The 16235-nt window shown below is 37.8% G+C and overlaps 1 protein-coding gene across 2 annotated transcripts in view; it reads left to right on the top strand.

Annotated features, from left to right (window-relative positions):
• Positions 1–16235, top strand: part of LOC121320430 (trafficking protein particle complex subunit 10-like) — a 130637-nt gene that overhangs the window by 50882 nt on the left and 63520 nt on the right. Inside the window, exons 1-3 of one of the 2 annotated variants that reach the window (XM_041258758.1) lie at positions 6300–7424; positions 8060–8171; positions 12903–13150. In XM_041258758.1, coding sequence (XP_041114692.1) covers positions 7320–7424; positions 8060–8171; positions 12903–13150 — 465 coding nt within the window. In that variant the 5' untranslated portion in view covers positions 6300–7319. Of the gene's footprint in view, positions 1–44; positions 160–607; positions 685–6299; positions 7425–8059; positions 8172–12902; positions 13151–16235 lie in introns of those variants that run through there. The other variant, XM_041258759.1, reaches the window with a different exon arrangement.

Below are 16235 nucleotides of genomic sequence, written 5' to 3'. Positions count from 1 at the left end.
AGTTGTAATACCGGTAGATGTTTTTTTATGTTCACTGGCAATAGTTAAAGTCCTTGGGTTATCTGTGTGGGCTGGCATCAGAAAACGGACCCAATTCTGAAGACTTAAACAGAACAGTGGATCTCCTGGCTGGACTGGGAGCAGAACGACCAGAAACTGGTACAACAAATTCTTCTGATACTTTAATGAGTATATGTCTAGTAGGTTTATGTAGCAGTATCTGTACCACAAATGAATCTGAAGAAAGGGTTATAACAGGGATGTGCAACATGCACATGTGGTAATGAGGTCATTCATGGACTGTTCAGTACATTGTATTTTTTTTTTTTGTATAACCAATAACGAACCTGAAATCTGGAATTATCCTCTTATCTTTTAGGATGAGGTCAATGTTTACACTTGAAAAAATACATAAATAAATAAATAAAAAAAAAACAACAACTAGGTAAACATTATGGTGAAGCGTTATAAAAACAAATGTTGGGTACTTTATAATTCTATATTGGTACAGCTTTTAATATTGAGGCTGGTGTTTTTATAGCATGTACAGTAGTATATCACACACGCCACTGCTCATATGGTCTGTATTGGGCTTGTTCTTTTACAGCCAACAGTCTGCAAAGCCCTTATAAAAAACTCAAAGAAGCCTTATCTTCAGTAGAAGCCTTTGAAAAACACTACTTAGTAAGTATGTTGGGGTTGGGATTGGTGGTTGGGGGTTGGGGTCCTGGTGAAGGGGTGACTCGACCGGTGAATCATAGTAATTTTTGAGACAGTTCTTACAACAGATTTTGCCTGAAGACAATTTCCAATGACTAATCCTTCAATAGTACATTAAATCCTATTTATTTTAACACGCAACTTTTTGAATTATAAAAGTAGGTGTGATCGTGTTTCCAGTTTTATTTTAGCCATAATTGCGCAAACCCTGCACTTTAACACCATAGAGTATGTTAATATTGATTATACCGGCCTCTCTTCTACAGCTTTCTTACCACAAGCAAATGCTTTTCGTTAAGAGACCTTTGCTTTGCACATTTTCATGTTCAGTGTCACAAATCTATAGATGCAATTTCCATATAGATTTTCAATGTCAGTTGCATATGGGCTCAAAATTAAATCCCAGTGTTGATTTCATACTCATTTCAAAGTAAATATACATTTAATATATAAGATCCCACTGATTTCACATTTAAAATACTGTGAACCACAGTTATGGAATAAATGGTCTTTAAACTTCTCTCAAAGTGTCTTTTAACACTAGAACTACCAAGGTGATCAATTTATGAATGTAATTTACTCCACCTGTGTGGCAGATACGGGGCTGTGCGTTTATGACTTTTCCTAAATATATATCTTAATTATCCTGACAAAGTTTGAGATGCAGGGTTGCAAAATTAAAGGAAATATACCTAGAACTACCAAACCCAGTCAAATTGACCTCTACATGAAAACAAATGTATTTTTCTTATATAGTACCATCGTCTGTTTTATTATTTGTATTTATCAGCCAGGTCTCCACTTATCTAATCCCACTTACAAAGATCACTGGCAGTTCTGCTGGGGTGGTGTCGTAATCTGAATTGCTGTGTACTTCAATCAGGCATCTACTGAGTGTCAGTCATGTAAGCAGGTAGGGCATCTCCTGTGATCTATTTTTAGATTTTTAGATTCACTCAGGTTACTAAATATGTCAGAACTAATGACTACCGTCTGGAGACTTAGTTTTCATAGGTTCTTGTCCTCGCACTGTGGAAACAATAGTCACAATGTATGGCTGCTAACTCCACTGCTTAGAATCAGGGATTCGAAACAGAACCGGAAACGACGACCAACAACAAAAAAAAAAAAAAAAACAGAACATTTTCATGGAACAGAAACAAAAAACAAAACTAAATTAATTTATTACGTTCTGGAACAAACTTATAATTTAAAACATTTGTTTATCGGCTAATTATTAAAGTGTTTTCCACACACACCATCATTTGAAAAAAAGGCGCTCTTCCCCTGGTTCTACACCTCAGTGGTCAACGACCCAAAATTACATACTGCGCTAATGAAAGTCAAAATTCACATTTAGCTTGCTTTTTTGGAGAGCAGAGAAATCAAATGGCACTTAGTTTTATTCGGTTCAGCTTTACCTGCAGGTTGGCTATGCTCAAAATAAATTGAAATTTCACATTCATGATGCTTATCGTGTGTCTTGAGCTGGTGGGCAGGCAAGCCGTATCTCTGATTCACTTAAGTGGTTTCAGACCTTAAAAATAGTTTAGTCTGCTTTTATGAAAAAATGGTGGTGAATATAAATTGAGCAGCATGTATTTTTTAATGATTAAATACCTCAAAATATTAATAATTATGTTTTATTTTGTAACAAGCAGAATGCAGTGTTATCGCAAAGAGGATTAGAAAAGAGATAATTCCTGTATTTAAAAAATATATATATATATATATATATAACTATATATATATATAACATTATAGATATATAAAGTATATATATTAATTGATTTCATGCTTAACAAAAGGGTCAAAAAGGGAAAAAAAGAAGCATTTGTAAACTTGCTATTTGTTTCATTATAATGTTTGGGTCTTTTTATTTTTTGTGTAAATGTAACATGGTATCACAAATAAGATAATAATAAAAATTAAAAAAAACATTGGTAAAAGTTTTAATGACACAAAGTTTGTTTATGATGCACATCTTCACCTCTCTAACCCATCCACAGATAAAATGATTGGATAATTCCAGTCCTTTGTAGCATCTCAAATCTTCAAGGGTGTATGGGCTAGGTGTACTAATCATATCATTTATTATGTCCGGAAAACAAATGCTTGGCAATAATTGCATATGCTGGCTCCATCTTTGCTCAGAAATAGCACACAAATCTTGATTACCAATTATATGTATCTTTTCACAGTATCTTTTCTTAGATGATCCATCTAATTTCCTAAAATAGTGAGAAAATGTTGCCGTTATCGGCATTGTTCAATCAACATGGCTGCTGTCTCTGTTAAACGGTTGCGAGGTGATTTATGATGTTATCGAAAACGATCTATAAGTTATGCACACAGAAAACAAGCTGTAAAATTATGTAGGGCAAGTGAAGTGCTCTGCTGGTTATATTCTTGGATATTAAGAGTTAAGACATTTTACCGTCGACTTGAGAAAATCGTTATTGTATAACAAACATATTTAATTGTAACTTGTTTAATTGTATTCTCTATAATGATTCATGATTTAATTGTTCTGTTCATTTTCATTGTTATATCCAAAGGAAGTATGTAGAAAAGTTGCATGTCTGTACATGTTACATTTGTTGTATGTCTTACTGTGAAACGTGTGTGCTTAATAATAAAGAGTGTGCATACATAATTGAGTACTTGGAGAGGTTTTGTTCTGCATATCTTCTGCTTAAAACAGAGTAGTTTTGCGTAGGCCGACCATACTCTTATACATCCGATACCATTTATTATTACGAACTCTCCTACCAACAGTGTCTTTACAAAAAAACCTTTCTGTTGCAGGCTGGGGAGTGGATAGAGGCCCAGAGACAGTCGGCAGTTCAAAAAAATAACTATTTTATATAAATAAACACAAAAAATGAAAGGGCACAAGGGCCAAAACAAATCAATTTAAACACAAATAAAGACAAAAGCAAAACTCACAAAAATAACAGTTTCCAGACTGGGCAATGCCTTCAACTGGATCCAAAACATTCAAAAATAACGTGTAACACAAAAAAAAAACCCAACCTGCTTTCTCAGCTCCCTCTCTCCCAAATGAGAATTAGAGGCCTCCTTTTATGTCAGGTGGCTGGGCGCTGATTGATCGTTAATCAACCTAAACAACTAATCAACCCCAGCCACCTGAACACAATGAACTAAGGCAGGTAGGGGAATTTAACCCCAACCCTGCCAATTTCTAAAGAGCAGAGCTGTGCTCTGCCACAGTATTACATTTCAAATATACAGAATATACGATGTGTAGAGCTCTTTTTTTAAGTTAAAAATCAGCCCTTCACAACTTTTGGAACCAGATCCGAAAACCTGCAAAATGTGGTTCGAATCCAAATGGATATATATCCCTGAATAAGATTTCTGTTTGAAACTTACACAGTTTACCGCTAGCCTTTCCCCCACACAACAGAAATGTCAAAATACAAAATCATTTACTTTACCTTTACAAGAAAGGAGAGCTGCATCTTTGCTATAATAACCCACTATTTTCTTTAATGACTTTTCAGCCTGTGTCACCTGATCTGAGAGCTATGAGGAAAGAAATTACTGTGATGAGTGACCTGAATCTCCCTGCAAAATAAAACCCACTTTGATTTAAATGCACCGTGTGTGTAACACTTATCAAATAGGCTACGAAATAGTAAAACATATATATTTTAATGAAACACAACAGTTCCCAAACGGTTCAACTTGTTACAATAACTTGGCACGTTACAATAACGTAAAATGTAATTTACTAAAGCATTGTTCAACAACGTCTTGGACATCTGACAGTTGTAAAAGTTACAAAATATATATATATATTTCTGTGCGCTGATTTAAAAAAAAAAAAAAAAAAAAAAGTTATAACATGTTGACAAACAAAGCACAAAAGTCTACAACAGTATGCTGTTACTATATATTACAGGTTTACTACATAACTTTACTCCATGAAGTGTGATGTGAATGTGCTGTTGCATACTGGGGTATGTTTGCATTCAGCAGCTGCATGACATGTTTATTGTGTGCGCCACCAGTAATTTAGGGAGTTAATAACTGCGACAGAGTTCTTCAAACGTGTTCTTGTTATAAATAAACCAGATTCGTGTCTTTTATTTAACTGCACATATTGAATGTGCGTCTGGGCGGATATAGGATTCTAAGAATCCAGGATTCGGTGGCTCCCTTTTGATAGATAGAGAGAAGATAGATAGATAGATAGATAGATAGATAGATATATATAGATAGAAGATAGATAGATACTAGATAGATAGATAGATGATGATATATAGTACTGAATAGATACTCTCTATATTATCTAGCTATCTATCTATCTATTATCTACTACTATCTTCTATAAGGTTATGGGTTTTGAAAAAGGATGTTCTAAAAAGGTTCCAAGACGAAATAGTCCCTAATGATACAACACCTTTTACAGTCATACCCAGTTACCTCGGTACTGACAGGGGGAATATTAATAATAACTTGAGGTTTACTTGTGCCTTTTTGTTGTTGAACAAGCAAACAAAAACTTAAATGTAACTTTTAAACATTTCACATAAAACAAATGTTGAAATGCCATTGTAAAATGAAGGGAAAGAAGTCAGCGTTTTGGTTCTCGTTTTTTATATTGCAAATAAGAGTCGCAACAAAAAATATGTAATATGTGCAATCTATATAAAAATCGCTACAAAACATTTCCAACAAGTTGGGCACTGTTTAATCAAGGCATTTCATGAGATTCTGTCTCGCTCTAAAGTCCAAAGCATCAACAGTCCAAAGCACCTTTGACCATTGTTCCATAGTTCAATTTCTGTGTTCTTGTGCATGTTTTAGCCTTTTAGTCTTTTTCCCCTTTCTTAACAGAAGTATTCGTACTGCAACACATCCTTTAAGTCCTGATTTTAAGAGTGACCTTCATGCTGTTGATTTGATGGACAACAACACCTGTGCCTTCTGCCAGTTCTGTTGTCAATTCAACGCTTGTCTTCTTTCTATTCCTTAAGGATATTATCTTCAAGTATAACTCCCTTGTTAGACAGCTTTTTGGGTCTTGACAGTTACAAATGATGTTTCTCTTGTTGATTGTGCTTCGGATACCAAAAATTGAATGATGCAAGCTGTTTCACTCAATGTTTTTCCTTCTTTATGCAAGTCAAGGTTGTTATAATAGTAGAAAACACTATTGGGGGCTTTGAGTATATTGTTGATGCTCATAATGCATCAGAATTGAAAAATGCAACATGTCTAGACTTTTGCACAGCAGTGTGTATATATTTATATTTTTACGATAGAAAGTCAAAGTTAGTTCAGCATGCACAGTAAATCCAAGATGGACTTCTGGGTTAATAATAAGTTGATTTTTGTGCATTAAAAAAGAGCAGATTTTTGTAAATTAAAAGGCCTTTTTAATGGTTTAAAAAACTTATTTTTAAAGTTTGTGTTTCAGATTAAGATAGATATTTTGATTCATAAGTTATTTTACTGATTGTTTTTTTCTGTTTAAATCTAAAAATACATTTGACCACCTGAAGATTAGTTCTCTCCTTTCTCGGCATTGGTACTTTGATACTAATTCTGTATACACATCAGACTGGTCCCTAAATACTCTTTTCCTTCTGATTTATCTACCATATTGACGGACATCTAGTTTTGTGAGCAGCGTGGTTTGTCCTAAACCAGGATAGGATGTTACTTGCGGTTACTGTCTGACTGTTGCACGTTTCAGTGAAAATCGTCAATGGTGCAGCCTACAAAAGGTTTATGAAACCCAAATTTTATTCTGCGAGGTGCCTGCAATTCAACGCAAATTTCTTTTTATGAAATTTCCTGAGTGAAAGTATTATGGTTGTTACTTCCACCTCCACCTGCCCACCTTGGCCCCTACTTAAAGGAAGCCTCTGCCCTACCTCCACCATCCAGGGACCAATGTGTGCAGGTGGAGGCAGATAGATGACACCAGAGGTAGAATAAAGCGCTATCATGCACGTTTATTTTAACACACTCAATGCACAGTTCCAGAAGGAACAAAAATAATACTTTCACTCAGAAAATCTAAACAAACAAAAACCCTTGCCGTGGTAGGCACTAACTAAACAATGTACTTCTCTACCCAACGAGGACATTTTGTTTTGGAGGTACACATGCAAAAGAAAACAAGAAAGCACTCAGACAGACCTTTTTCCAAAAGTACTGAAAACAATCACCTCCTCAAACATTCTGTCTCCTCTCCTAAAACTCCCTCTCCCCAAACAAGGGATTTGGCTACCCTTTTATAGCATGTGCCCTCTGATTCAGTTTCAACAAAAATGTTCTACCCATGCAGGGCTTCTGCCTTGTCACAATATATAATTAAATCCCTGTGGGACCTGGAGAAATGTTAGTTATATCAGAGTGTTCACAATAATAGAGTTTGGCAATTTTTTCCTTCAGAGTAATGAAGAAATGCTCATTCACAAAGTTAATTTAATTTCGTTTACCCCCTATTTTATGTTTTAATCTTCCATAGATGTGTGGTTCTATCTGATCCTTTGAAAGACTCTTCCCGCTCTCAGGAATCCTGGAGTGCATTCCTAACAAAACTCAGGACGCTGCTACTCATGTCCTTTACTAAGAACCTGGGCAAATTTGAAGATGACATGCGAACACTGCGGGAAAAACGGACTGAGCCAGGCTGGAGCTTCTGTGAATACTTCATGGTCCAGGTGCAATAGAAATGTTTACACCCTGCTCGTTTACACTGAATCAAGATTCAACAGCAATTTTCCAGTAGTCTCACTGTTGCTTAATATATTTACACAAAACACATTTTCTGAACGGACAAAATTTGTTTTAGTTGTATAGCTCCAGCAATAAACAAATTAGTGTCAGGTAGTGTCACTTAACCAATGAGTTAAACTATTTTGTGATGCATGTGTTTCTTTTGAAGAGAACCCTTTCATCACCCCATGCAGATGAATACACAGTTACTGTATAACTTACATAGTTACTGTATTTTTTAAAGAAGTACTCATACAATTGTGTTGAAAACTTATATACACTTTGCATAGGTCCAGATCTTCAGGATATCAGAATTTACGGTGCACTCTTTTGCAATATATTTAGCTTCTGACTGGAAATGATAATTGATAAGTTATTCCACTTTCTGTGACTGTACATCATGGTGAAATACTTCATGGTACTGACTTGGTTGGCAGAGCAGTCTTCATAACCAATGTATACACAACGCTGTGGCTATAGGTCAGAGTGACACCATTTTACTGAGTGTGTTCTTAATGTACCTGATGGCTGTCTGTAGGTTAAATGAGCAAATATTTTGTTGGCTATTTCTTTTTTTAAGGAAGAGCTAGCGTTTGTGTTTGAGATGCTGCAACAATTTGAAGATGCCCTGGTGCAGTATGATGAATTGGATGCTCTGTTTACACAATACGTCGTTAATTTTGGTGCTGGAGGTAATGTTCTATTTTCTACATTGCTTTTTGATCAAATGAATGGATGAAAACATTTAACAACTGAAAAATTAATAAATTAAGTGCGTACATATACAAAATAATTCCAGTAAATCTTATCTGATATGCATTACCTTTACTTCATTGTTCTCACATTTTCCTAGGTGAAAGAAGCATGATTATGTTAATTGTGTTGTGATTTTTAATGGGATTTTTTTATTGCATGTATAAAAAATTGAATTGAACGTAAAGAATATAAAAATATTTTATATTCTTTAAAAAATATTTTTTTTCCCATGCTTTACTTCCCGTTAATGGAACGCATCTGACACACTTCTGAAAGTTTGTAAAAAGTTTGAGTCCTTGTAGGAAAAAACGATGTATTAACAAAAATAAATGTTTATTTATTTTCTTTAAAAAGACCTTCCTGACCCTAGATACATTGGCTTGCATTTACCAATCACTGGTTTTCTTATAACTGACATATTTTCAATTTTGACATAATTCCTTCATACGATTTTATGAAATTGACCAGAAGTACAGCACAGTTGTCCATCCTGCTTCAGTTTCTTAAACACAGTCATCTTGTAGGCATTACAATGGAGATTATACATTTAAAAAACACATTCAGTGCCACCGGCCCCGCCTGTTCCCTTGGGGCCCCATTGGGCGGCGAACGCAGATTGGCCACAGGCAAGGGCGCTGGAACAATGGGTGCTGGGGATGCAGTATCACCCCCTGGCTTTGCATGGCTTCCATCATATACAGGGGTTACAGTTTTGTTCAATGGCTTTCAGCACCCCCAGTTAATAATTAATGAATTAAATAATCATTACCATTAGTCACACTGGACATCCTAAATAAAACGTAACACACCTTTATGTATAAGGGACATAGAAATGTAATTATCAAGTAAAAATTAATAACGTAGGAAAAGTTATTTCACAAAAGAGTATTTTTAACTGAGTGCATTTTCTGGGATTTATCATCTTTTGTTCAAGTGAAGAGGGGGAGGTATTTGTTGAAGTTATGATGTCATCTGATTACATTCAAAGCAGCCAATAAAAATACCTAATGGAGAATTTACCAATGGAATGACTAGTAGAATCGACCAGTTGAAAGAGAATAATACCACGTATTCTCAAATGTTATAAAAATGCTTGCATCATAGAATCTCTCTCAAGAAATCTCTCAATAAAAAGATCTTAACACACTCTCCTCTCTAAAAAGACAACACTACTCTTGGAAAAGCAACACAGATACATCTAAGTGCAAGAAATGAGAGCGCTACAGGAGCTGGAGGAGCTGACACACCCGAAAATTCTTGGAAGTTTGCACCCCCAACAGACAGAAAGTCACTAGCGAGATAGAAGGTCGAAACAGCTGGATCCAGATAGGTAGAGACAGGGGAAAAAAGAAACGTAGTCAAACACAACCACCAGAAATCAAAACGTCAAACAAACTAATTTGACCCACTTCAAAATTTAGATGATCAAAACCAGCATCAAGAGAATGAAAGGAACAACATCCAGGACCCTATTAACAGTGGTGACCAGACAGCAAAAAGAAGGGAGGTCATGATTGTTGGGGACTCCATATTGAGAAACACAGCAAATTTAGTTTTCAGTTTGGACCCCCTTACTACAACAGTGTACTGCCTTCCAGGAGCCTCTGTCACGCACATCACTGAGAACATGGACAGGCTCCTAGAACGAACAGATGACTCAGTAGTAGTCGTCCACATCGGTACAAACAAAATTGGAAGAGACAGAGCAAAATCCCTGCCAAACAAATTCTGAGAACTGGGAAGGAAATTAAAAGACAAGACCAAAACTGTGGTAAAAAATCCTCGAGCAGGTTCAGAAACATTTAAACTAGAAAAGAAGGTGGGAGAAATCAACAAAAAAACAGAAGGGAGACCACATCAAAACAAGGACAACAACTCAGGTATGACAACCAAACTAACTAACTTGCTTGATTTTTCTGAGGATGCAACATCGATAATGGATAATTGCAAAGCATATGACATGGTTTATTTAGATTTCCATAAAGCTTTTGACAAAGTCCCACATAAAAGATTAATTATCAAACTGAACGCAGTAGGGATTCAAGGAAACAGATGTACATGGATTAGGGAGTGGTTAACATGTAGAAAACAGAAAGTACTGATTAGAGGAGAAACCTCAGAATGGAGTGTGGTAACCAGTGGAGTACCACAGGGATCAGTATTAGGTCCTCTGCTATTCCTAATCTACATTAATGATTTAGATTCTGGTATAGTAAGCAAACTTGTTAAATTTGCAGATGACACAAAAATAGGAGGAGTGGCAAACACCATGAGCAGCAAAGGTCATTCAAAATGATGTAGACAAGATTCAGAACTGGGCAGACACATGGCAAATGACATTTAATAGAGAAAAGTGTAAGGTACTGCACGCAGGAAATAAAAAGGTTCATTATGAATATCATATGGGAGATGCTTAAATTAAAGAAGGAATCTATGAAAAAGACCAAGGAGTTTTTGTTGACTCAGAAATGTCTTCATCTAGACAATGTGGGGAAGCTATAAAAAAGGCCAACAAGATGCTCAGATATATTGTGAAAAGTGTTGAATTTAAATCAAGGGAAGTAATGTTAAAACTGTACAATGTATTATTAAGACCTCATCTTGAATATTGTCTTCAGTTCTGGTCACCTCACTAAAAAAGGATATTGCTGCTCTAGAAAGAGTGCAAAGAAGAGCGACCAGAATTATTCCTGGTTTAAAAGGCATGTCATATGCAGACAGGCTAAAATAATTTAATCGATTCAGTCTTGAACAAAGAAGAACTGATTCAAACATTCAAAATTCTAAAAGCTATTGACAGTGTCGACCGACAGGACTTTTTCGACCTGAAAAAATAAACCATGACAAGGGGTCACAAATGGAGATTAGACAAAGGGGCATTCAGAACCGAAAATAGGAGGCACATTTGTACACAGAGTATTGTGGGACTCTGGAACCAACTCCCCAGTAATGTTGTTGAAGATGACACACTGGAATCTGTCAAGAAGCTGCTTGATGAGATTCTGAGATCAGTTAGCTACTAATGACAAACGAGCAAGATGGGCCGAATGGCCTCTTTTTGTTTGTTAACTTACTTATGTTTTTATGTTCTGAAGTGTGTACTATTGGACTGAATCGCTGAAGACTCAACAACTCTCAACATTCTAATTTCAAGGAACGAAAACTAAAACACAGCTGCTGTAGTCTGTAACAAGAAGAGGAAACCCCTTGGTGTGTGGTTCAGTTGCATTATGGGATATGGAGTCCTGAAGAAAAAAACAATTCATTAACAACCCTGAGTGAAGAGGACTACAAACTGAAGATCAAGTTTCTAAACTGGAAATGTTTTAACCAAGCTGATAAAGCTACAAAATTCTTCATTGCAAGACTGTTTCAACTTTCTTCACGTATAAGGACTGGTAACTAAACAACTTATGAATTTCTATGGTGCATAAATAGATTGTATGATTTAATTCTGTTTAAATTGAGTATATAGTAATATTAACTTCTGTTGAATTATATGATAGAATATGAATGCATTATTGAATGTTAAAGATATTTAGAATCTTAATTATAACAAAACATAAGGTTAATTTGTCTTGGACATACTTAGTATAATACTTGATTATTCATTGAAAACAAATTACTACAATATAAGACAATCTACTCTTATATATGTGTTTAAGTATTTTGATTGCACTTGGATATGAATGTAGTTTTGATGGTGATATAGAAAGATTTTGTGATAAAAACCCTAGATGTTTTGGTAAAACCCCTTCAACGGCTGGACCTTATGCTGAATCATGCGAAGAGCCAGCTTGCGCCTTCCCAGGTAGCCTTCTTCCTAGGAGTATGCTTGAACTCTAGGTCCGTGCTAGCCACTCTGTCGGGCAGCAAAGTACACAGAATAACTCCCTGTTTGGAGCTCTTTCAGCTCAACAGAGAGCTCAAAGTAGTGACATTCCAGAAACTTCTGGGCTTGATGGCAGTAGCTTCCCAAACCCTTTCATTGGGTCTCCTGCGCATACTCCTTCTGCAAACCTGGTTCAACAGCAGGGTGTTTCAGCCTGCGTTAAACCGCGATCGCCAATTGACAGTGTATTACCACTGCCTACAGGCACTCTTGGTGGAAACCGCCAGCCCATCTATACCTGGGCAGTGTCATCAGAAGGGAGGTCGTCACCACGGACACATCCAGCCTGGGATGGGGCACTGTGTGGAATGGCTGGGGCGTTCATAGAGTTTTTACTGTTTGTATTTAATGTATTATGCATTGTTCCTCACTATCTTGTAAAGCGTTTTGTGATGGTGGTCCACTATGAAAGGCGTTATATAAAATAGATTGATTGATTTGAATCATTCTAAACTAAAAAAGTCTGTATGTTGCAGCGACATCCAGCAAAGAGCTGCATCTTTAACAAAACAAGAAGTGGCAGGGACAGGCAGAGTGCCTCCCCTGGAACAACTGCACATCCCCCTAGGTTCACAGTTCAAATTTTATTCTCTCATACTTTATTTTTTTCTCTTGTCTAATTTCCAGTACTATAAATTATTGAAACACAAAAAAAGGCTTTTTGGGGATTGACTGGTCCATTACAGATGTGCTTTTAAGTATGTTACCTACCTCACAGAGTGCTAGATAAAATATGCTGTATTAATGACTTTTTGTCATTTCGTTGTTTTTCAAGATGGAGCCAACTGGCTGACTTCTTTCTGCCAGCCGGTGCACAGCTGGAATGGTCTATTGCTTCGCAAGCCTATCGATATGGAGAAGAGGGACCTGATCCAGAAAAGCAAGGCCACCTTGCTGGACATGCGCAGCTACTTGTTCTCGCGGCAGTGCACCCTGCTCCTCTTCCTGCAGCGCCCCTGGGAGGTCACCCAGCGTGCCCTGGAGCTGCTCCACAACTGTGTCCAGGAACTCCATCTATTAGAGGTAGCAGACTCATCATCTTCCAGTAACTGATCTTGCTGCTCTTCTCATTCATAGATTGTATTTATTTACTTGATTTATTACAATGTGGCCTTTTTCAATTAGTTTACGTGATTAAACAACAAAATTGCAAAATAATAATACAAAAGCAACACAATATTTTTAATATGAAGGTATTAAAAACTGAAAAAGATTTAAAAGCATCCACAGCACACACTGACCTAAGAAAATAATTTAAACCCTGTGGGGTAATGCCTTTGTTGAATGTTTTACCCTATTAAACAACTGGGTGTGATACAAAACTCCAGAACAAATATCTCATCCAGTCGATTGGTAGTAATGGATACATGGATGTACCTCTGTCTAACTTCTAAGGAATATGCTGCCTTTTTAAATGGAGGCAATTAACTATCTAGATATTTAATAAACATTTTTGGGTTGATATATTTTTACATGTTAAATATGGTAAATGTAGGTCATGGTTATGTACTTTCTCATGATTCTGAAAGCTCTGATGTAGTTATATCTGTGACAGAGGACTAACCTTACTATCATACTTGAGAAGCAATACACAGGATAATCAGGATTTACAAAACAATTCAACCAGCCTCTATTGCAGTTACTCAAATGCAGCCACGCTTAATAAATCAGTTTAAACATGTTCAATCGATATCCCACATGTGCACAGCTGGATGATAATTTTGAAACTGTAGTCAGACTGTAAAGCTGCTGACTTTGAGCTGCTAAATAAAAATGTAATATTTATGCACAATGGTTTAGAGAGAATATCGAATACTGTTAAAAAATAAATTCAAGATCATTACTTTCTTTTACTTAAATTTTGTACATGGCTTTCAGAAGTACCCCCAGGGATACGCGCACTGTAGCGATCTGCAAATGTGCACAGTATGCTACGTCTCTTTAAATGTCTATCTTTAAATAGACAGTTAGTCCAGCAGGGTAAAGCTGCAGACTGTGGGCTCATCCAGCGTACATCATCGAGGGTACCTCACTCATCGTACCCCTGCGTGCACAAAAAGCAATAGCAGTAGTCCTGTATGTGATATACTATAAAAATATCTCCTCAGCCTAGTTTTAAAAGCTGCCATAGTTTTGAACATAAGAAAGTTTACAAACGAGAGGAGGCCATTCAGCCTATCTTGCTCGTTTGGTTGTTAGTAGCTTATTGATCCCAGAATCTCATCAAGCAGCTTCTTGAAGGATCCCAGGGTGTCAGCTTCAACAACATTACTGGGGAGTTGGTTCCAGACCCTCACAATTCTCTGTGTAAAAAAGTGCCTCCTATTTTCTGTTCTGAATGCCCCTTTGTCTAATCTCCATTTGTGACCCCTGGTCCTTGTTTCTTTTTTCAGGTTGAAAAAGTCCCTTGGGTCGACATTGTCGATACCTTTTAGCTCCTATGTGATATTTATAATGCACATTTTTATTGCCTGTGTGCAGTACCTTACACTTTTCTCTATTAAATGTCATTTGCCATGTGCCTGCCCAGTTCTGAATCTTGTCTAGATTTTGAATGACCTTTGCTGCTGCAACAGTGTTCACCACTCCTCCTATTTCTATATAACCTAACATCTTTATATAACAGCAATGCACATGTTGGGAACACCTCAGACAAGCTGTTCTCTACAATAAACTGCAGTGCTCCTAAAGAAGTGCATTTCTTTGGTTGGTAGCTAAGGTTGTAGAGCTCAGTTTCCAAATCAGTTCCATCAACATCAAATCTGCTGTTGCTATTTTTGTCTTGCACGGCAAGTTGCAGGTCCATGCAGCTCTTCTGGATGTCTTTTTCATTTTCATTGGCTAGCGAGCACACCTCTTCAATCTGATTCTGTACAGCTTTAACACTGTCTATTCCTGCCCCCCTTGTAGTATCAATGTGGCTTGACTGTGATTTGGACATGAGAACAGAGAATGCTCCAACATTGAGTTGAGGCTGCAAACAGAATAAATAAGCGTTGAAGGTAGCCAAAGAATAATTTTGCTGCTACCTGAGACTTTGAAGTATCACTGATAACCAAGTTTAGGCTATGGCAGCTGAAGGGAACAAAAAAAGCTCTGGGATTAATGCTGAGCACACGTGCTTGGACACCACTGTGCTGTCCTTTCATGTTGCTGCCATTATCATAGCCCTCACCCCTGCAGTCAGCCAGGGGGATTCCTTTTTGTCTCAAGAAACTAAGTTAATCCCAGAGCTTTTGCTGCATCCATGCACTTTGAAAATGTGCAGGGGCGCCAGCGAGAGGCCAAATGGCAGCACACAGAATTTGTACGCGTTGCCTTGAAAGGCGAAGCGCAGATACTTTCTGTGCGCGGGATGGATCGGGACATGGAAGTAGGCGTCTTGCAGGTCGATCGATGTGAACCAGTCGCCCGGTTGGACGGACTGGAGGATACACTGTGCTGTCAACATGTTGAACTTCCTCTGTTTGAGGAACAAGTTGAGGACCCTGAGGTCCAGAATAGGAAACCGCCATCCTTCTTGGGCACCAGGAAGTACCTGGAGTAAAAGCCGCTGAGGGCATCGCTTGGATCTAACAAGCGCACAGCGTTCTTCTGTTGAAGATTGGCGATCTCCTGTTGAAGATTGGCGATCTCCTGTTAAAGGAGTATCGCGCTCGCTGGTTCGACAGGGGTGAGGAGCACACCCTTGAAGGGTGGTGGACCTAAGCGGAATTGTAGAGCTTATCCGTGTCTCATTGTCGATAGCACCCAGGAGTCCTGGGTGCAGTCTTGCCACGGGTCGTTGTCTTTGGTCAGTCCGGTTGTGAGGGGGGTTGGTGGCAGCCGGGGCCCCTCAGGGGATGTCTCCCTTGGGCTTGGGAGGGGGCGGGTCTTTCTTAGGCCCCAGCCTTGGTCTCTAGCCAGAGAACCGGTTACCCCTGGCCGGCGGTAGTCCCTTGCCGCCGGCTTTTCCTCTGCCTGCTTGTCTGTTTTCGGGTGGCGGGCGGCGTTCAGGCCCTGTTGCCCCTGCAGGCTGTGAAGGCCACCTTGGATGCTGGTGGTAGGCAGGAAGGCGCAAGAACTTTGAAGCGACCTCTGTGGCCTTGTGGGACCTTTCAAGGCTCAC

Source organism: Polyodon spathula, chromosome 9, assembly GCF_017654505.1.
Source record: "Polyodon spathula isolate WHYD16114869_AA chromosome 9, ASM1765450v1, whole genome shotgun sequence".
NCBI classification, from domain to species: domain Eukaryota; kingdom Metazoa; phylum Chordata; class Actinopteri; order Acipenseriformes; family Polyodontidae; genus Polyodon; species Polyodon spathula.
This window is presented reverse-complemented; position numbering and strand designations above follow the sequence as displayed.